The following is a 23,627-nucleotide window of genomic DNA, read 5'->3' as shown; positions in this document are numbered from 1 at the left end:
CGCCTTTTCGCCATTAGCCCTCAGGTATTGGTAAAATGTTTTCGGGCTGCACCCACTTCACCGGTCTGTCAAGCGACTTCACAAAACCGCGAAAACTCACCGGATCAAAGTGACGTGTACGCGTTAAAGATTATTTATTATGCCGAACAAAACGATTTTCTTCTGTATAGCCGCAGGTTGCCCCGTTCAGGAAGGAATAAAAGATGGCTGCCGCCGATCGCTTAGGCACCGGCTACTCGCACTTGCCGGAGAGTATGGGTTTATTTTTGTGCAATGTATCTTTTTGCGTGGCCGCGGCCGCGTGTAACGTTTTCAAGCCCTTTTAGCAAGTTTACGACCTCGCTCTGCCACTTTTCTTTGCTGAGGATCCGTTTTAGTGGCTTCTGTTTCATGCCGCCGTGATTTTCGACCAGCCGCCTCAAGCTAAGTAAGAGAAAGCGGACCAATTGCAGACGCCTGCACCACCTTCTCAATCCGGTTATCAATTATCAGTGCAGTGGCTCGGCCCCATCAAATTCCTCTCCACTTGAGCGCGCTCCTGGCCTCTCAGCCAATTAGATAAGGCAAGCCGCTCAGTGTAGGCAATGTTATTCGTTCTTCAAGCAAACAAAAGTGACCTCCTATGAACGAGCAGAGCGTTTTATTGGTCTGTTCAGACAACCCTGCGGGTGACCGCCCGATGCTTCCGTCGGCGGTTACGCAAATTTGATGTCAGGAGATCGGAATAAAAACATATTGGAGTAGTGTTACGTTATGCAGCCCCAGCTGTGTCTTCATATTCACCGAATAATTCTTAGAAGCAAACTCACCCAATAGAATCAATTCGTATCGCAGTGTTTATTAAATTCCGCAAAATATTGCTGTAGATTGACATCACTGCAGTAGCCTTATAAATCCTTTATGTCGGCAAAAATCAGAACACATGCTACGAAAAGAACCCTATTACTATTTGCACATATCTGTTTGGAATTTACGTGTAATGCGTAGACAGTCACAGTTGCTGCATCAAAAATAATATGACTCTCATATTTCATGAAACACTGAACATCAAAATGCGGTGTCAACATCAGAACCCGTAAAGCGTCAATCAAAGCAAGCAACAAATGAAGGTTCACCGAAACCAATTCCCACAGTGTGTAGCATTTTCTTATGTTCTGTTATGCTCTCCATAAACTGGAGGGATCTCCTAGGTTAATGCGACGAAACTAAATGACAACCAGGCACCGATATCTCGCCGCCCTAAAGAAAGATCTTCAAATTTAAAGCAAAGGGACAGAAATTTTTGGTGAATACTCTATAAGAGAATCATTTTAGAAGACGAGAAAATTAGGAATTCTCCGTTATTGATGTACAGCCTATAAGCCGAGTTGAAACTAGTAGAATAGTACGATGCCATAAACTGACGCTCAAGAGCCGAGCAGCCACAGAAAAAGACAATAACGTGTGTTGGTTCTTGGCGCGAGGGTCTGCCAGCCAAACGACTCCTAAATGGTGTCATTTGTCTGTGCCTTGCTACAGGTAACATTTTGGTGGAAGTGTAGCGTGTATTGGGACAAAAAGTACGTGGGTATGTCTCAACAAAGTTCACTCAGGGAAGTTAGCTCTTCTCTACAATCAGCTGTTTAGTTTCTTGAAATGACCAGAAACTGCGACTTTGCTCTGTTCTGTAACATTTGATTTTATTTTAGGTGTTTCGATGATGCCATATGAACCCGTCGGACATGAGGGAATGTCAGATCCAGTATTGCTGCTTCGTTAAATGCAGTTCGAGTGGTTTAGCGCAATAACCTCACCAAACATATTTTTCTAGCCGCTGAATGTCTTCTCATTTTGGAGATAGTTAGCGGGAACACTGGAGTTCGTGGCTTGTTGTTGCACCTGCGCCTTTTTTTAAGCGCAGGTGCGACAGATAAAGATAGGATTTAATACAGATGGGACTCAAAGAGCTCCCAGATATACGGGCAAGCAGGTATGTTTCTTATAAAAAAACATTTTTTACAATTCTTCAAAAAGAACTGTTAAAACTGACGAAACCTTCCCTTACAGGAAATTGGGAGTAAGCGAAGCTTGTCTTGCGACCACCTGCCGTTCGTCACGGGTAAGTAACCCACACGCAAATCTGCCTTGTCACACCAGCGTCCCGCTCCCTGTCCCCGGGTTCTCCTTGTTCCTGTTGGATAACGTGGCCTATGGCGGCGCTAACGGCTGGATCAACGGGCCGACGGCTGCCTGCTCCTTGGGAGAACGCACAAGGCGGTGCCTTCCCGTGAGTTTTCCGAGACTGAGCAGAAAGCCGGCACAGCGCGCGAGAATATTTCCTGCCATTCGCCTCCCCGGTGGAAGCGAAATGGCTCTGACTTTTTGCGCACCTGGCGTGAGCGCACGCCTATGTAGCTGGTATCTGTTGCTGACTCACGTTCCGGCACCTGCGCCGCTGTCGACTCATCAAACCGCCCTTTCCCGCCGCTTCTGTAGTTTGGAAGCACATTTTTTTTCTTCAACGCGACAACGCCACTTGTGAGCCAATACAAGCTTCCCTTGAAAACTTCTCTGCGCCAACCACGCAAACGCACTAGTGCCACTGCTCGCGCGTTCGTCGTATTCTTGCACAGCAGGCTAAATTGTGCAAAAAATAGCATCATCAGCAATGGCTTCAGCCGCATCGTTTCTTACAATATACTAGAGGGAACTCTCGTGCTGCAGTCCTTGAGAACCTCGGCAATAATGGGAAATTGATGGATTTTTCTGAACTTCGTGTTTGCTGATCTAAACGTTTTGGTAGCTTTCCTTATTGCGCATTAGGTGCCTGCATTGTCGTAAATTTCAGAAAAACCTATACTTTTGAAGGTGCAGAAGACGCTGGAAACACGCGCAATCGCTTCTAATTGCAACGAATGAGCTTGTCGAGCTGGGCAAATCGAAATGCGCCAATCATCTTAAGGGCTCTGGCATACCCGCGATAAATGCATAAAGGGGTTTCACATCGCTTGTCGGTGAATGCGTGCTTGGTGTAATGATGCTTCCGTGCTAGACGGCTTGTGTTTGAATCCCGCCGTCAGACAAGTTCAATGTTTACTTAATTATGTATTACGCAGTTTATTGTGGAAAATGACGAGTTCACAAAGTCGCGAAGCTATTGAAAGCCAGAAGGACGAAGTTTAGGCAAACCCGTATACTTCTCGTATATCCGATGCTGAATCAATCGCTCCCATTGCAGCTCACGTAGACATTATCATCAGTGCTCCCTGTTCTTACTCCCTTTTGTCTCTTTCTTCCCTGTAGTAATTATTGCGTGAAACTCTAAAGCTCCAGCGTAGCTGTCGGCAGCGGAGCCTCAGCTGGTTTCGCTGCCGCTCAACATTCCAGCGTAGAACTTCTCTTCGGTTGTCGTAATCGTGAGGCCACGCTTATCGGGGCATGCGCCATTGCTTAAGCTGGCACATGCCATTCATTGTCTTACGTTACGGATACATTTATTAACATAGGTGATACGCGAATGTGTGTGCCTACCTATATTGCCGCGGAAACAACAGAGTAGGACAATAAACACGCTCGTACCTTTGTTCAACATTCCGGGTAACTGCTGTGTCATGCGTTAAAGAGCATCGCTGGTCATCCGCCTTCACAGAATGGAATGGTTCATGAATATTTTCGGCTTCTGCTCCTCAACGTCACTCGGGGCGAGACGTAGAACTGGCTACACGCGAGTGCTCGGATTACAAGGTGCTCACGAATAATATAGTTTTGTCGTTCATGCCTTATGCGCCTGCGAGGCATTTTCGGCGCTGACAGAATACGCGGTGCAGAAAACGCGCTGATAGCACTGGCGTCTATAGAGTAAGAGATATCGTGATCGGCTGAGATGTGTCAGGTGCGCGAGTACCGTGATCGGAGTGGGTCAGCCATGCGAAGACGACGATCAACTGTGCAGCGGCTGGACAAGCGCGCCGAAGAAATAATTCGAAGATGACAATGAAGGTGGCAGGTGGCATGAATTAAAAGCATGAACCGTTCAGCCAACGAATGGCCCACAGAACAAAGCGAAATGACAGAGGAAGAAAAAAAATAATCTGGGGAGACATGGAACAACTAGACAGCATGGACGAAGGAATTCGCTAGGGCGTCATGCGCCGGAGTAAAGTCGTCGGGTGTTCGGCCCGCGCTTCGTGTTTTCTACTTTACACGAGCCGCATTCCAGAGGCGTAGTCGGCGCGTTTTCGTGATCGCACACAAAAAGATGCCGATCGACGTGGGAGTAATGAAGCCCATGCACCGGGAGCAGAGGTAAAGCCATTGCATTTGTTCTCGGGCGTGCAGTCGTCTGCAGTGCGAAGGCCACCTGCTTATGTTTCCGACGTCACAACAGAACTTCCTGTAGCATCACTGGACCGCGGTATTTGCTTGGGGGCAACCAGGAATTCTCTTCCATGGCTTCTAACCTCAACACTGCTACTCCACTCCGAGCGCCACCTCCGTCGCCACCACTAGTTCATCTCGCAGCTGCAACCGTAGGACCCTTCTGAGTTTTATGCTTACTTTTGGAGACTTAATTCTTTTTTGTGTGTTTGGATAGTTTTTAGAGTTTATTTTTCTCGTTGTGCTGTATTATCTTCTATGAAATGTTTGCTGTGTGGTAACGAACGACTTCGTCCCTTGATGTGCTTAGGCTACGCCTCAGTAACAATGAATCCATGGAAAGAACCTCATTAAATCGACTCCAATTGGTGAAGGCGGTAGCATATTTATGGGCTCTGTGGCGGCTTGGTGCACCCAGCGTGGTCGCACCTCGCACAGATGTGACGCGGGTAAGGCTCTCAAGCCTTCCTTCTACTCGACTGCTACACGTTTGTAGCGCACCTAGCCTGCGTTGGGGGTGAGAAAACTTCACTTTAATCATATTTCCGTACCTTGGCAGTTTTTTCTATATTCTTGTTAGAGTATAAATTACCCGCCATAAAGGATTATGAAGCAAACAAACGTATGCGTGTTTCAATTTTATTCCGGAATTATAATGTAAACGATACTAAATGAAGTGACCGGCTCATCAAATGCCGTTACCCTAAACTGTTCTCAACTCGTTTCGCTACCCTCCCCACGGGCGCTTTCACTTGCAGGATCTGTGCTTTTCTAGGAGCCATTGACACTTATGTCATTACCAAAGGTCACTTGGCCGCTCTCTCCTCGCTTGAAAATTCCATCTTCTTCTCGTTGGCATGAGTAGACGCTCTTTCGGCACACACTGTTCGCGCCGCACACGCATTGCAAAACGTGCTATCCAGGTTATTTTAATTCACTGTGCACTACAAGCAAGCCACACGATGTGGAAGCCACACGCCAACTGCATGAAGAAGGCGTGCCAGCATTGGGATTGTAACTGACCTCCTTGGCAGGTGGGCCAGTCGACGGTTTTTACCCTGTTGACGTCATGAGCGAGAAAGGGTTAGCGTCAACCGTACGTGTGACGAAGGCGCAGAAAAATTCCTGAGAAGCGCACACGATTTTTCTTTGTACAATTCGTTTCTCAGCTTTGCAGAGCGCTTCCGTGTTCGCAAAAGGTGACCACCACGACATTTAACACCATGCGCATGTTTATCTTAAAGAGCCTTCGAAGCGACAGGCACTAATGACCCTGACACATGGGTAAAACTAAACGACTGCTTTTACGATTATTTAGTCGTACATCGTCTAGAATGAACAGAATAAACGCAGAATAAGTCTGCTTCTCTGGCATTCCAGAACCCACACGTTTCTCTGCAGCAGGGAGTAATTAATGTTTTTTTACGCTTATCAGAATAGCAAATCTAACAGAAATAGGATAGCAATAAATGAGATAGCATTGTTTTGGCTACACGAGCACAAAATCTCGTTGATCGCCACCGCCAAATCATAGGGGTGCGAGAAGGCATCAGATCTTGATGTCGGAAGTTTTTCCAAGGCTAACAAAGAGCGGAAAGAAGGAGGAAGAAAGGTGGAAGAGATGTTCTGGAATTAGAAGAGGCGGGGTAGAAAGGTAACGGTGCAGTGCGTCCGCTTGCAAGAAACTTTTTTTCTGTCTGTCTGTCTGTCTGTCTGTCTGTTGTTTGCCCAAAGTGAAGGCAGAGCTAAGTTTTAGTAGAACTAACTTGTCTCACGGCTTTTGAAATAAGTACTGGAAAGCTTAGCTGATTACCAGTAGACCTTCCACCGAACCCAAGGCGCATACAGCACGCAAGAGCTCGTTAGAGCATCTATCTGTGGACAAGTGCAACCGCAGCAATCGGTGTGGATATTGAGAGCGGGGTACAGGGATATTGTGGGCCATTACTCTCGCTGGTCAGTAGGGGGCGCTAGAAAAACGTAGCCGTGTCGATACGCCATCAGGACCTCCTGATTTGGCTTTGCAATACAAGCAGTGCAGCCTTCCGCCTTGTAAAGCTGTGTAAATGCAGTCGCGTGAACTGAAACCCCAGTAAACATTTATTCGAGAAGCTTTAGCTAAAAACTAAACCGTGCTATCGATTTGCATGTATCTCCTTTCTGGTCGAAGTGCAAATTCTACGGCGACGTTCTTAGCCTCTAGTTGGCCCAATTTTTTCGTCTCCGCTTGCGCAGTTTTGCCCACACAAAAACTAAAGGCAGTTGGAAGGCTTTGCGTTTGAGTTTCCGCTTAACAGGAATATGTTATTCGTTTATTGCAATTACAATCCGACGCTATCGTGTCTCCAGGTTTCGAGTAAGTCGTATTCACGAATTTTATGAAGCATTTGACTATGAGAAATTCAACTAGTTCCATGATATTCTTGCGCTAGGCGGAGGTCCTACAAAAATGAGGATATATGATGTGCTAACGGCTCCGCCTGCCATTCGAATAACATTCCGAAGCTATCAAGCCTGCAACTTCTGTGCAAGTGGTACTTTACGTATTTTAGAGCGCAGATCCTAGGCGGCACTTTCAGCGGCGAGCGTCGGCGTCCCTCGGTGTAACCAAGCAAAGAGGCACAGCGAAGGATAAAAGAGTGAACGCGGAGCGCTGCGGTGAATGAAATACGGCAATGGCGAAGAATGCGCGAGGAGGAAAACGGAGAAGGAAGGTGCAGCGGAACCATGAGGCGCAAAATAGAGGAGGAGGGTATTGCGAAAGCAGCAGAAAAAAAAGCGCAGTGCCATGCGAGACGGGCTCTGCGGCGCGCATGCTTCGTTCACGATGATGCCACCGCTACCATACATGGAAACAAAGCACTGCTTGAGCGGAGGTTTGCCTGCGGCTGCTGCTGTGAATCGCGCCCACGCGTCAGCCACGCGCTGCCTCTCGCGATGGCTCGATAAGCGAGGCAGTCGCACTATACTTAGCTCCATTTACAACGTGCCGCACGAGACAGATCGTCCGCGCCAGCCAAAATACCGCGCAATAAAATCATGTATACAGGTGTAGTTTAAATTTCGCATTATGGAGTATCGCTGTCGTGGGTCAATTTTTTCTGACGCCTATTGCTTTTAAACATTCATTTAGTTCAATAGCGCACTAGTGTTTGGCGGTGGGCCTAGCAGGAAGAGGATGCCTGCGGCACTTCCGGACACCTGGTTGCACACGTGACGTACGTCGTTAGTGGAGGTGGTGTGCCTACATCTACTTTCACAGGGTGAAACAAAGGCGTTTTTTTTTACCTCTGATGGGCCTCTTACAAAAGGAAGTTGCACTGTTAACACATGCCACGGCAACAGTATCCTCTATAAAGTTTTCTGTAAGTAGTGCTGGGAAAACGTTGGCGTTGCTCGTTTAAATAGATGGTAATAATGTGCTGAAACAATTGTTCATCTCGCTCAAGCAATGCAACTCTACTCTCCTCACCACCCATTCTCGCCCACTTCGACCCTGATGCCCCTACAGAATTGCGTAGAGATGCCAGCGGTCATGGCGTAGGTGCCGTCTTAGCCCTGTGTACAATAAAGTTATCACCACCACCACCAGCGTCAGCGTCGCCAGGATAGCGTTATTGCTTATGCGAACCGCCTCCTCACACCATCGGAGCGCAACTATTACATTACGGAACGAGAATGCCTTGCTGTAGTCTGATCGGTTGCGAAGTTCCGTCCTTACCTCTACGGTCGCCCTTTTTCCGTAGTCACTGACCATCATGCTCTCTGCTGGCTCTCATCTCTAAATGATCCTACAGGCCGGCTTGGTCGATGGGCTTTGAGACTACAAGAATTTTTCGTATCCCGTCGTCTACAAGTCTGGTCGCCTGCACCAAGACGCGGACAGCTTGTCGCGTTACCCTGTTGACAACCCTGACTCCTCCAATATTACCAGTGCTGCTTGTGTATTCTCTCTGTCGCAGCTGATTCATTTCGCCGGCGAGCAACGTCGTGACGCCTACATCAGAGCACTCATCGACCGTTTTGAACACTCTCCGGCCGACGCCACTCTACGCCTCTTCGTCCTCCGCGACGGTACTCTGTACCGTCGTCACCTTCATCCGGACGGCTCTGAGTTCCTACCTGTCATACCTAAACACCTCCGCTCAACCATTCTAGAAGAGCTCCACGACGCACCAACGGCAGGACACCTGCCGTTGGTGCGTCGTGGTGTTTGTATGCAATTGTTTGCAATGGTGTTTTGTATGCAATTGCATGGATCCAGAACAAGCAGTATGGCTCAAGGCTCGAGTGGTTTTCAGCAACTGTTGCAACCAAGTATAAAAATAAACTGGTGATGAAAGCCAGATAACTTTTTTGAATTACGCCTAAATACATATTTAATGATAATAAATATTCGACTGCAGATTCATATTATTCAGCTCAAATGCTGTAATGAGTAAATTTTATACCATGACAAAAATTTATAACCGAGCTTTTCGCGCTGAATACGTGCTTGAAAGCTTGAAAATAAGCTTGAAAAAGAATCCCGCGAAATAGCATGAAATACTGCCGAGGAACTATTCGCGCTGCACTTTCTTGTACTATTTTGTACTTTTAGAGATCACCTAGTCCAAAGCTCCCAGCTTAGCTTATCTGTTTTATTCCAGTGTTGTTGCTTTCTGCAGGAGCAATATTTTACCACGATACCCATAATAAATTAATTAGCTGCGTTTACAAGAGTTTCTGCGGCTACTGATTTGCATATTGCAGGAGAAAAAAAAAAACTGAGGATCTAGCTATTGACTGCTTAAGCGTACTCTGCGAGAAAACCTATGCGCGCGGAAGCACTTAATCTCAGTTTTCCTGTCTTTCTTAATGAGTGTTCAGACGGAAAACCGCAATTACTTACTGTAGGGTATAGGTGACGCTATTGAAGTGGTCGCACGTCAAATCAACACTTAACTGCCCGCCGTGGTAGCTTGATGGCTATGGCATTTCTAGAGGTGGCGGGTTCGATCTCCGCCGCGAGAGCCGGATTTTGACGGGACCGAGATGCGAAAACGATCGTGCACTTTTATTTCGGAGCACGTTAGAGAACACCAGGGTACCTAAGTTATTCGAGAGTACGCCACTACGACGTGTGTCATAACCCGACAGTGTTTTGGCACGTAAAGCAGCATAACTCTGGCAACACTTATGCCTCTTTGCGATGAGCCATGTGAAGCAATGGCAATGCTCAACCCTCTCAGAATTTACAAACAATGACGCACAACAACGCCTCAAGCAAACACGGCTCGTTGTATGTTGTGTACCATGCAGACAAAGAGCAGTATTGTACACAAGGAAACATTTGCCATCAATTCACTAATCTCGTATTGCACAATACGCTGAAGACATTATACATTCGCAGAAAGCATTAACGCTAATTATCGACAATCAAAACAAACACGGAAAGCTTCGCTTACCTCGATTTGCTCAGTGCGTGGGATTCGTATAATTTTTTAGGCAATGAATGTATCTGCTTAAGAATAGCGGTCTATAATGCAATATTTGCATTCGCAGTGAGCAAAAGTAGTTGTCGTGTCCACGGTATAATTGATCTAAACGGCTTCAATCCCATCGCCACTTCATCACTGCCGACTTCCGTGGGATCGTAGTCATCAAAATGGGATGCAAGTGGCAAGAAAATTAGAAGGTTGATGACCGGCAAGAAGGCAGAAGTTTGCACAGGACCTCAGGAAAATAAAATCACTTTTTGAGCCGCGCGGTCAGGAAGCCGTGGTATACTTTAACGTCTATAAAATATCCTCTAAGATATGAAAAGAAGCCGTCGAAAATGCGGGCATATAGGGAAAGGTGAAACTGCTGGAAATGGAAGGACAGCATTAGCCTAAATACAAAGGAGGACCTAAAGATAAGAAACCATAACGTTGACAGGGTGTTCAAATTCTGGCACGAATAAACTGGCTGTTGAAGGAATTCAGCTGAAACGCGACGGCGTGAAATAAGCTGAGAATAAGGCGCGGTAAAGTACGTAGGTCCTGTTGCCGACGCCAGCGCCCGGCAGCTGTCAGGCGACTGCACGTATTAGCGAGATGCCTGGTCGTCAGTCGTTACAGGGTGATTCGGGTCTTAAATATTGGACGCGGACTCCATCACATTAAACAGAATGCACACTACGGTGTCAGTCTTGGACAGCTGGTACGAATTCTCGGGCAATGAGATTCCGAACAAATTCTCTCACGCGCCGACTGTCACATTCCTCGAACCGTCAACATGAGTTCCCTGCCGTAGTTCCTAGGGGCTCGGCGGCTAATCACGAGGTCGAGGGATTGAATCTCCGCTGGGGCAGCCGTATTTCGATGGGTGCTAAATGCGAAAATACCCGTGTACTTAGGGTTAGGCGCACGTTAAAGAAGCCCAAGTGGTCCAAAATATTCCGAAATCCGCCACTACGGCGTACCTTATTATTAGATCGTGGTTTTGGCAGGTGAAACCCAATAATTTCTTATTTAATGTCTTTTATAGATGACCTTGGCAGTCTCGCAACTCTTGAATACAAGTAAGTGTCAGGAGTTGTGCGCGAGGTCTTTAAGTATTTGGGTAGCCTTTGTGGCGTTCCATACCTGCTGGTCTACATTGTGACTATATCATAAAGCGGAACGGTAACCTGGTAGACAATATGGAGAACAGACAAATCCCGCATATAGTACTGCACAATAGCGTTAAATAGTGGTTTTCCTTCACGCACGTGGATAACCGTGGCAGGAGGCAATGGCGTCTCGCTCTACACGTTCAATTCGCAGAGAAATGGATTGCCAAATGCGGTACGTAGCACTGACACGCGAAGGGAGAGTAAAAGCTTGTACCGCAGATTCCATTCTCCCGTTTCTGTGCGTGCGTTGACATGCTACGTAGCAATTCAGGCGCCTTTTCCCGTTTTTTATATGCTATAGACTCAGCACACACTATAAACCTTTGCGATTGGTCACTAGAATGAGGTGTTCGATCTCGATGAGACGAAATGGCAGTTTGGGGTTGTCACAATTTTTAGGGGCTCGTCAGAATAAGGGGTCGTCGCAATTTTCCATCGCATGAACTCGCACTTTCAGTACCGACTCAACCCCGCCCGCCCTCCCCCCCCCCCTGCGGAGTTTCTGACACCCCCACCTCCGTTTTCTTAATTGTTGAGTAGCATACTGATAGATACGGACCGATAATTAGCATCGGTCAAGTTCTACGAACGCAGCCATTCGCCGTTGCATCGCAATTATGGTGGGCAGCTGCGCGTGCACCCTGCTACAGGACCCGTCAAGACAGGTTGGCTATCCCTCCGTCGTGTTCCGCGCGTGGAGCTTTTGTCTCCGATCCGTGCGTGACGATTCCCGAAAGTGCACCTGGAGGCCGAAACGGTTCGAGGTGGTTGACCTTAGTCCCCAAAATTGCTGCTTTTCTGCGCTGAAAGTTTGTTCAATGTCGAACAGGCAAAGACGCAACGCCGGTCGGATGGAGCCATATGAGTATAGAGCCCAGGGAGCGACCTCATTGGCCGAACAAGACGCCACTTGCACGTGTATTACGATTGAATGAAAATGACGACACCTGTATGGCCTCGCTGATTCAATGAAAATGACATCACCTGCACTGACATAACGCGTTATAAGCCAGAGAGCCATTGGAAAGGGAGAGACGATCTTATTGCCACGGGCCATAGCGTTCGATTTACCACCAGCCGTCGATGAAATTTTATTTTTACTCTACATGTTTCTAATCCTGTACATAATGTATATAAACCTTCATTTCTCCAAGCCACCCTCAATGTCGGGAAAATTCCGCACAACAATGGCCAAGATCTAATATTACAAAAAATTTTCACGCCGAAAAAGAAACAATTTTTTTTACATTTAATACTGTCTGTTCTCCGATGTAGGACCATTTTTCCCCGCATAGAAGCCAATAAACCTTGAATATGTTCCGGACTTTGTATGCTTACTGTACCTGTATTAAACCTTGCTTTTAAATGTAATTAACAGTGCAGTTACAAACATAACTGCCTTGCAATAAAAGCACAGTGACGACGCACATTGCTGCAACGTTAAGTACCCTACGACTTGTGCAACACCAGTCAGACCCTTGCCGGTGCGGGTGCCATCTCTGGCCGAGCTTTTGCGCATTATTATTAGCTGTTGTGAGGCGTACGCAGGAGACGAGCACACCGTCAATGTTGATACAAACTCATGCAACGAAGCACTATGCAAATCATCACCGTAAGGCACGTTACCTACATGTATCGGCTCTCAGAGCGGCTAGACGAAGTCACAAGCAAGCACCGAGCGACGATTCGGCGACAAATTTTAAATTGCCAGGGGCGATAAAGCAAGCTACGCCGTTCAGTTGTTCGCCCAGAAAGACGCGACGGAAAGTACTCGGCATACGGCCTAGAATATTGTGCTATAGCAAGAAAGCGTGCCATATAGAAAGACAGGCGCATGGACGGTCGGCGGATCGCTGATTCGTAGATTACGAGTTTTCTGACTCAACAAAGAATTCAAGTGCATTCAAACTTACCGTGTAATCCTTTGACTGGAGCCGCAGCTGCACGGTTCGACCTTGACGTTGCGCAATACGTGGGAAACCAACGAAACCATGGACGATGCTGCCGCTGCTCGTAAGTCAGGAACCGCTACTGCGGGTGCCTAAGCGTGTTCTTTCGAGCGGTGGGATAGTTGCGCAAGTTCCTATCAAAAGGTTAGTTCGATTGAAGTTTTAATGCTGCATTAAAGGAATGGATATAGCATGGCCCTGCTGACAACAGCATACAATGATGGTACTCACCACATCAATCACATTAAAGGAAGGAAAAAGTGGAGAAGGAAGACAGGGAGGTTAACCAGTGTAGCGTAACCGGTTTGCTACCCTACACATGGGAGCGGGATGGGGGGATGAAAGATGGGAGGAGGAGAGAGAGAGAGCACATAACACAGCAAACACATCGTCAGTTACAGTCCGTCACTCTGGCGCGGTACGCGACATCACTGTCACAGCCGCTTGTCCAAGCCCGTATCCTTCATAAACCGAAGTAGTCCCTGCGTCGCCTTCAGCTGCGATGTCTTCTGTCGGCGATATGTGAAAATGGTTGCAACTGACAATGGTCTATTGTCCAGGTGCGCTAGAACGGACGCCATGGACTGTCTCTGAACATTATATTCAGGACAGTCGCACAGAATGTGTTCCAGCGTCTCCTCGCAAAGACAGGCATTGCAGAGAGCGTTGTCGGCCATTCCAATGCGAAACGAGTAGGATTTCGTGAAGGCCACCCCTAGCCATAAGCGATAAAGCAGGGTGGCCTCACTTCGGCGGAGTCCAGTTGGCATACACAGATGCATCAATGAGGGCAGGTTGTGTTGATGATTGCTGCGGTTGGTCTGGCTGCTTGGTGTGCACCATAGAGAGAGCGTGATCTCCCGTGCAAGCACTTGAAGGCTTCTGGCTGCGTCGGACCATGAAAGTGGTATGGCCTCTTCCTGTGTGTCTTCAAGAGCTGTCCGAGCGGCTTTATCGGCGTCTTCATTTCCTATGACGCCGCAGTGACTTGGCAGCCACTGAAACGTCACGTGATGTCCTTTCTCATGTGATATATGAAGGAGGCATCTAATATCGAGCACGAGCTGTTCGAATGGCCCGCGACGCAGAGCTGATAGCATAGATTGTAGGGCTGCCTTTGAGTCACTGAAAATTGACCATTGTCGAGGTGGTTCCCGACTGACGAAACAAAGTGCAGCGCGAAGAGCAGCTAGTTCCGCAGGTGTAGATGTCGTTGGGTGGTCAGTCCTAAAGCTGATGGTAATACCTCTTGCTGGGACGACCACAGCACCGGACGAACACTGGATGTTTGTGGAACCATCTGTATAAATATGTTCACTGTCCGCGTACCTCTCGTGCAGATGAAGCAGAGACAGTTGTTTCAGCACAGGCGACGACAAATCAGACTTTTTCCCGATTCCTGGTACACTGAGATGGACTGTGGGGCTGACAAGGCACCAAGGGGGTATCGAGGTTTTAGATGCAGCGGTGAAGCCCGAGGGAAGTTTGTCGTTGTACTTGACGATAGCTTTAGAGAATGATGCTTGGTGCCTGTCTGAAGGTAGTGTTGCAAGTTGGTGATAGGGGGCACGTGCAAAATGTCTGATATGCGTTCTCAGCGCTTTCAACGTGATGTTAGTTTGCATTGGATGGTCCCGAGCAATCGCAATAGTTGCCTCAGTTGACGTGCATGTGGGCAAACCAAGACAAACTCTGAGTGCTTGAGCTTGTGCTGCCTGCAGAACACGAATATTTGTCTTGCAGGTGTTGTTCAGTACAGGTAGACGGTATCTTAAAAAACCGAGGAAGAGAGCTCTGTAGAGCCTCAGCATTGCGTCTACTGACATCCCCCACGTCTTTCCTGTCAATCACATTAAACTTAACTACTTATCATACCCCCATAAACATTCCGTTGTGAAACAATTTCGCAGCCGCTGAAGAGTGTTACAGGACACGGCAGGTAAGGCGTTCGCGCGGCGGTGGTCCTGTAGGATGTTCCTGTTTTTTACAGTTTTTCTCAACAGTGCAGCTGATAACGGCTGTATGACACTTAAATCGCAATATTTTCTTGCAGAGGTGCATTTGGTCCTCACACAACTAAGTTCGCGAAGAGATTTCCCAAATCCTTCGCCCTATTACGCTAAATTTGTTACGCTGGCATTTATAGTTGTGTCAGAGAAACTACCTAAATATTGCGCCGATAGCAATTTACATTCATTGTGCTCCGAATGCAAGAGCACGTTATTTTATTGCGATATCCATTATATGGGCATCGTGGCGTATTTATGTCGTCGGCGTTGGCGTCGGCATCACCGCCGCCGTCACCGTGAGGTTCCGTATAAGCCAAGTTGTGTGAGGGTGAGCCAGCGAACGCGCTTCAATCCTGCGTTTAATGCCGCATGCGTGCCCTCTGCTGTGGTGCCCGAGGCAGGGGGTCCGGCGGCTGCTAGGGTACATCGATGTCCTCCTTGCCCACCGCTCCGTACAGATGCGTCTGTTTCTTTCCACGTCCTCGTTGAGTCACGCTTACATAGTCTATAACTGTTATTTTAGTTAGTAATCAAATATTTACAACTGTATACGGCCGATAAATCTACTATTCTTACTTACTTCTTACAGCTACCTATTAATTTGCTCTTGTAATCGGTGCTTCGGCTATCGGGTGGAACTGCAAATTTGTCATGCCATGTCCTATCGGTTATCTACGCCACATACTGGTGTCAGACTTTGCCAATTTTGGTGCCTCCCATGTTAACAAAACGACCTTCAGAGCACCAAGACGGAAGCGGCTAGACACTGTTAAAGTGGGAAATGTTCACCAGGAAATTCCCATTTAATATGCATGAAATTTATTATGAGACTTATACACTTTTTTATAGCCCTGATAATTAAGCCTGAATATTCAAGTACCCAACGTAGTTTACGAGTGGCTATGGTATTCGGCTGCTAAGCCCTAAGTCGCGGGATCAAATCCTCGCCATGGCGATCGCATTTCGATGGGAATGAAATGCGGAAACACCCGCGTACTTTCATATAAGCGCACGTTAAAGAACCCAAGGTAGTCCAAATTATTCCGGAGTCTCCCACAACGGCGTGCCTACGGCGTGCCAGGTCGTGGTTTTGTCACGTAAAGCTGGATAAATTAATTTAAACTTCGACGTTTCAGAGCCCATTCTATGAAAATACAGCCAAATAACAGTAAATATAAGCTTTCTCCAACGTGGAGTCCACTTGAGGACATTGCCCACCGCAAATAAGAGCTGCGTGATACTTTCAGAATCTTGAGTGAGTGAGTGAGTGAGTGAGTGAGTGAGTGAGTGAGTGAGTGAGTGAGTGAGTGAGTGAGTGAGTGAGTGAGTGAGTGAGTGAGTGAGTGAGTGAGTGAGTGAGTGAGTGAGTGAGTGAGTGAGTGAAACAACTTTATTTAGTCCATAAGAGACGCGAGTAAACTCAACGTCACCTGGCTAGGCCCACTGGGACCATCAGGTGAAACCTGATGGCCCTCTCGCGAGCCCTCTGGACTGCCAGAATTTGAGAGGACAGGTCCTGGGCCCTAATGAGCGTCATCGTTTCCTCTTAGCTGATAAAGGGACCGGTAGAGGCGCAGCCCCGCAGGACATGCTCGAAGTCGGCAAAACCACCGCACTTAAAGAGTGAGTGAAAATTTGTTTAAATATGTGTGGTGATTTGGGCAGGGTGGGGCTACCAGCCCCCCAGCCTAGGCGACGGCCTCGAGTCCTTTGACACGGGTGGCTTCGTCGGCGGGTCGGAATGCCCACAGTTGATCGGCAAGGTCGTGGCTGAGCAGGGCCGCCTCCCGTCGGGTACCGCGGTTTGGAGCTGCCTTGTCTAAACCGTTTGCCGAGAACTGCTGCTTGCTACCGGTGTATTCCCCTACCATGTGCTGCAGAATTGCTCTGACTCCACACGCTTTACACTTGTCGGGTGAATAAAGCTCTGCGTAGCAGAGGCAACGATCGCCGGGTTCGGATACGTGTGTGTCGGCAGCTGCCTCCAGAGAACTGCCTGTTTCTTGTTTAGTTTGTCGTGCGGTGGTGAGTATTCACATCTGTTCAATGTCTAATGTAGCCTGATGTCCTTGAAAGTGGTCATGCGAATCCCCACGTCCACTCCCATATCGCTCTCGCATTATACGCGCGGCGTCGGGATTGCCGGCAGGCGCCGCTGGTAGGCCTGTAAGTCCTCAAGAACCGGCTGCTAGCGTAATTGCGTATAACCATCTCCGAGTCGCTTATCATCCCCTCAGCATCCGTGGTGGCTACAGCAAGGGCCATCGCCGCTTCTTCGGCGGCTTTCATCTCTTCCGTGCGTATGGTCGCGCTCAAGAAGGAAGTTTTTCTCGGATCCGTAATCGTGACAGCGAAATCATGTCTCCGCTCGTAAGGGGTCGTGTTTGCGCAAACATTTTTTTTAACTCTTGCCGTATTTATTTTCCAGGTCTTGCACGCACCTGTTGCGCAGGCTGACATGATGCATCGTGTGCATGTTCACGGGCAGCGGTAGAACGCCGATGCGCTCACGAATCGGTGTGGACATTCCGATCTTATCGCCATGCTGGGTAAAGTAGTGATGCCACGCCTCTCGAGGATGCGTCGTTCGGATGTGGTCTTTGTCAGACGCTCGTACTGCGCGACGATGTTTATTTCGCATATCTCGCCTAGTGTATTCCCAGCTCAAGAAATAAATCCGTGCTAGTATTGATCAGTAACCGGATGGCGTGTTTGTACGCCTTGCGCACGAGGCGATCTAGCTCGATTATTTGATTGGCTGCTACTTGAGGTAGGAGGTGACGTATATTATATGGCTAGTTACAAACCCCTGTACCAGGCGGATCGTATTGTTTTCGTTCATTGCACTATATATATATATATATATATATATATATATATATATATATATATATATATATATATATATATATATATATATATATATATATATATGCGTTTCCTTAACCGGAGAGTTTCATCGACCACTTGCGCTAGTCTGTGTGCAGGGTTCCTTGAATTAGATTTCTTAAATGCCCAGCATTTCTTGCCCGGACATTTGCCTCTTTGACAGCATCTATCTGGCCTCTTACGACTTGGTGCTCTCATCGTCGTTTCGTTAACTTGGCAGGCACCAAAACTGGTACAGAATGACAAGAGTGTATGACGAACATGAATGATCAGTCATGACATGAATATCATGACGTGTGTCATGTAAGTCATGAAACGAACTCCTACGTCTTGATGCACTCATGGTCGTTTCGTTAACTTGGCGGATTCCCCGCACATTGCTTCGCATAACATCGGTTCCCAAAGGGCGTGGGATGTGCCGGTTCTTTTTTTCGTATGTGACGAACAAAATATCACAAAAACCATTTTTAGCTCTATTTGAAAGTTCAAAGTCACGCATAATACAGTGAGGCGCTTTTAGCGAAGGTATTAGTGCTTTCCTGAAGCAGACATGCAATTATGGCGATGAACGTCCGATCGCATATCATTCTAGAAAACCGTGGACTCATGAACTGCAACGCAGTAACTACGTCATTACAGTTTAGCCAGAGTGCGTCGCCACCGTTGGTGCCAAATATATTTTGGAGGCCTTTCCTATTCACGCGAGCTAAGCTGTCAAAAACGATGTGGCATCCACTCTTGACTCATGGATTGTAAAATCACGAAGCGTGTATGAACGATGCAAAAAGAATGAAAAATCACTCTAAGTGTAAGGCTGAACATGTCGACATATAGATCAAGTTTTATTCCTCCTCATACATCCTGTAACAGGTATTGTTCAGTCCATTTGCAACGCACGTCCCATTCTGGCATTCTCCGAGCGGGCATACGTATGAAGTATTTAGGGCCATCGCTGTGAAGTTCCTTCCAATTGCCTGAAAAATATCAGCGTAACAGGATTGAGTATTTGTCATTTCAAATGTGAATCAAAGAGCCATTGTTATGCGACTCGTATTCGGTTCAAGAATTCAGTCTTAAAACTTATCAAAGGTTGTTTCTATTTCAATGTAAGAGACCACAACAGTTATACAGTATTGAGGGAGTGAGAGCGGTGCAAGGTAGGTATTTTTCAAAAGATACTGCATAAGATCTGCAGCTGTTTCCACGAGGCACAACTTCGTGAGCAAACGTACGGAGCAGATAAATTCTGTGAAATATATTGCAATCATTCCATACGAATTTATCAGTATTAGCAACAATACACACGACTTTCTTGAAACCATGTACACGAAGCGATGTATTAGGTTCAGCAGTCTGATCTTATTTGCCTATGCAGAAGCCTTATGCTCTGGTATGCAGGCTGCCCCTTTAAATTTAGCCAAAACTTAAAACTACGCGAATGCCACGTAGCTGTACAGAACCAAGGTAATGTTGTTTGTCGTCGCTTGGAGATATTCACATTTTCTTCATTGTATCTAGTTACGTAATTAGACCTAATTAGGTATTCAACTTACCACGTATTATAATTAGATAAAAAGTGTCAATGAGAAAATTGTAGAGCGACATGAAAAACTTACGAATACACGCAAAGTGCCTTTAACGGGCAGTCATGAGGCAATTTCGTGCGCATTTGCGGGCTACTTTCATGCTCGGAAAAACACTTTCATGTAGTTCTTTTTGAGCAACAGAAAGCTGTACCGGGAATTTTTCATATCTCTATACAAAGTTTTCATTGACAATTTTTATCTAATTATATAATTTTAGAAGTTGGTAAATTAATTAGGACTTATTATCTAATTCGGCGGAATGAAACAATTGAATTTGAGTAGCTCCAATCGACGGCAAACAGCATACCCTGTTCGGTGTAGCTGCTTCGCATTTGCATATTTTTAAAGTTTACTCAAATTATGTGGGACACCGTATATGTATGCATCACACTTCCTTCCTGCAATGAATTAGCAAAGCGCATTGATTTCGTGGCGTACTGCTTCCATGTTGCATTACTGTTATTGTCATGGGACAATGGGTAACTACGAGTTGTTGTTTTCATTTACCAACTCTTCTATTACGCAGACGTGCAGTTACGGATAACCTAGCATACATGAATCAAATTATGTATCTGTCTTTTTACCACTCTGCGCGCAACTATTATTGTCGCCTTCTTTCAGGAAAATGAAAATATTCAATTCAATAATCGGCTCGCTGCTTTATTTTCTCTATAATATTCATAATATAGTCATTTCCAAAATCTCGCTAATCAGAGGAACTACTCCTGCACAAAATAATTTATTCAAAGGAAAAGAATAACGCTGATTAGCGTGCGCAATTCTACATTTTTACCGAATCAAACAAAGCGAGATTCAAGAATTTTCCTTTCAGTTATATATCAAGCAATACATTCGGAGCACTTTTCTAGTCTTGAGATTAAACATGCATATTTTCTCAAAGTTCTGCTATATTCGCCAGTACCTGTATGGTTATTTTTCTAGCTACGGCAATGGTTTTCATTAGAAGTGCTGTTCGCATTGATCGACTCCAGTGTACCGTTAAAATTCTCTCTCCAGTAATGTCGGAGAAATAAGTTCCTCCTTTGTTTCTTGATGGAGCACTCTAAACAATGTGGAATAACATTACGGCCAACACCTTCTTTCTTGTCATATTCTTACTTCACATTCATTCTCGTTATGGTGCACTAAACCAAGCATGAACCAACGAGCTTAGCACATGTAATCGACGTGACATCTGTTTGACGTGAGCGTAGTAATCGAAAAGGTTGACATAAATAGGTGACTGCTATTGAGAACAAAAAATGGCCAACGTTTATCTGCAGGGGTGTACACTGTGCCTGAACAGGATAGCTCAGCGACTACGGTGACATGTCCTACCGATGCCAAAGCTTTTGCCTGGAATCAAGAAGGCCTAAAAAATGTTTCTGTAGACCTGCTTGCCTCGAACCATCGTGCTGCTTGCACGCGAAAAGAAAAGGATCTTCGTCGTCGCTGTCCGAGGCTCGCGTGTAGTGTGCTGCACGGTGACCGTCCCGCTAAGGAAGCCGTCCAGATATTGTCAAGAGTCTGACTGATAAGCGCTTGGCTGTAGTTATAAAAGTGTAGCAGGTTGAGCGAGTGTTCTCGTGGATGAGAGGGATAACTTGGTTATGGTAGAAGAGGGAAAAAAAGTTGGACGAACGCTTGTTTAAGCCTGTAAAGAGGCACGGTGTCGTTGTGCTCGTTCATGTCGAGGATGAATGTCTTTGGCGCGTAGTTAATTCCGCAGGTAAGGACTATTATACAAGGTTGCAAAGGTTTTCATACAATCTCGTGGCGAACGAAAACTTGAGTCCACGTTGGCAACTTCCGCAAGACATCTGACAAACTGTGTATTTGCGTGCGAGGAGCCGCAGGTTTAGGGTGGCGGCGCGGTCAAATTCTTTGCATTCAAGCCCTGAACCCAAGAGCATTGAATCTCAGCACCCATCGCGGAGTTCTCGTATATATGAAGTTTATTTGCTGGCCTCCGTTTGAATCCGCAATGGCAAGCTTTGGCGCGGCGTTTAAGCTCCTCAAATGGTGCCCCAAGGAAATGCGGGAGCGATGTGTTCGCCTGACATAGTACGGGAGGCAACAGCTGTTGCGCAGCAGAAGCAGCGCACTACCCACTGGACACCAATTTCCTACAGATATCCAGCAGAGATCCTTAACGGCAGATTCGAACGTCTACAGGACATATCTGAGAAGCCTGTGGATTATGTTTTATTGTGCATGGGATCGTCACGTGCACGCCTATTGACGCTTAGAGAAAATCCCACGAACGTCATAATGGGATATTGGGACGTTCAAAAGAAGTATCAATGTGGATTATTCGTATTGCAAATTTTCGAGTCTGCCCTAAAGACATTTTTGTGAGGATGTAGGATGCTCCTGGGACGTTTTGTGTTACCAGTCGTCTAATGGACGTTTGTGGGACATTTGATTTTGGATTTAGGAGGTCCATGTTGGGTATAAATTACCATAATTTATATTATTCCAAGTTCACCATAAGTGGACTTGGTGGCACCGACCAGACGTCCATGCTTATTCCTGCTCTTTTCGTTGTGCAGATTGCGCTGGTGGCCAAGCGGCCTATGCGTGCATATGTGTGGCCAAGGCCACACATATGCACGCGAACGGAACAATGCCAGTGGCTTCGGATGACAGAGCACGGGACAACAAATCTGCGCAAACACGGATCACGATCGACGCCCTTCAACTACACAGCGACCACGTCACGGATGCGGTCTCGTCAACCTTATAAGCTACTCGGCAGTATATAAACCCGACCCATGACCCCATCTGCTTCAGTGGACTTCGTGGCACCGACCAGACGACCATGCTTATTCCTGCTCTTTTCGTTGTGCAAGTCAGTAACTACTCTGTACCCTATTTGCGGGACACTGATGTAACCCTGACGGTGCTTCCAAGTCCACACTTTCTTGCTGTACTGATCGTTGAGTGCTATGATGTATTTAAGCTATTGCTACTAACATAGGGCGATGTCGAGCTTAACTCCGGTCCGACGTCAGGCTCAGAATCGGATACTCGTCCTAATAACGACCTTCTGAAACAAATTTTCAAAGAACAATCTAAAACCAACAAAACGTTAAAAGAACTAGTAACTAACTTGAAGAAGGTTGAGCGAACAGTTGATAACATGAAAACTAGCCTTGCCGCAATTGAAAACGATATGGAACGACTGAAGGGTTGCGAAGAGAAGTTGGCCGAATGTGAAAATAATTATGACACCACGAAAAATCAAATCCAAGATTTTGCATTGAAATTGGACGACTTAGAAAATAGAAGTCGACGGAACAACTTGATTATTTACGACGTAACGGAAAAACCTAACGAAGATATAGTTTCACTCGAAAAGATAGTGAGAGAAAACATTTTAAAAGAAACGCTAGGCATTGAAGTGAAAACCCTTGAAAGGACTAACAGGATAGGTACCCGCACAAGTAACCGAGACCGCCCGACCATCCTTAGAGTGTTTGATTACGCCGAAAAAAACCAAAATGTTATCTTGCTGCTACAAACTGAAAGGCACACCATTAACTGTTTCCGAAGATTTTTCTAAGAGAGTAAGGGAAATGCCCACGCACTTGTGGCATTCAGCGGTAAATGAAAGGGCAAAAGGAGCAAAAGTTAGGCTAACATTCGACAAACTGAGAATCGATGAAAAAGTGTATACTTAGGACCCAGTGAAGAATATTAGGACTGAGTTATCGCAGAAAGCAAGTCTGCCAAAACAGTCCCTTTCCACTTCGACTTCGCTGAAATCCTCTAAAAACAAGAAAGTTTCTAATTGACTGCCCAGTATCAAAACTCTACAAATTCTTTCCCTAAATGCCCGAGGTGTCGTAAATAAATTTGATCAGTTAGAAAACCTAATCCTGTCTTATCAACCTCACATTTTAGTAATAACAGAAACGCGGCTTAACACTAGTGTACGTGATTCTGAAGTTATTAAAGACAGAGGATCAAGAGGCGGCGGTGTCGCGATAGCAATTCAAAATAATATAAAGTCCTTAGAACTTGATGGTACTCCCGACCATGAAAGTTTATGGTGCAAAATAACATATTGTAACAAAAACATAACTGCAAGGGGCGTTTATCGGCCCCCAAATGCAGTACCTGACTTCATCGATCAGATTCATGATTACCTTTCAAAACATACTAATTCTAGATCAAAACTTATTATTGCTGGGGATTT

The 23,627-nt window shown here is 46.3% G+C and overlaps 1 protein-coding gene across 1 annotated transcript in view; it reads right to left on the bottom strand.

Moving 5' to 3' along the window:
- Window positions 1–18,659: 18,659 nt before the first annotated feature.
- The window catches only part of LOC142576264 (evasin P467-like), a 94,869-nt gene continuing 89,901 nt past the window's right edge, over window positions 18,660–23,627 (bottom strand). Inside the window, exon 8 of the mRNA XM_075686311.1 lies at window positions 18,660–18,814. Coding sequence (XP_075542426.1) covers window positions 18,683–18,814 — 132 coding nt within the window. The 3' untranslated portion in view covers window positions 18,660–18,682. The remainder of the gene's footprint in view (window positions 18,815–23,627) is intronic.

Source organism: Dermacentor variabilis, chromosome 3 (genome assembly GCF_050947875.1).
Source record: "Dermacentor variabilis isolate Ectoservices chromosome 3, ASM5094787v1, whole genome shotgun sequence".
Classification (NCBI taxonomy): Eukaryota; Metazoa; Arthropoda; class Arachnida; order Ixodida; family Ixodidae; genus Dermacentor; species Dermacentor variabilis.
This window is presented reverse-complemented; position numbering and strand designations above follow the sequence as displayed.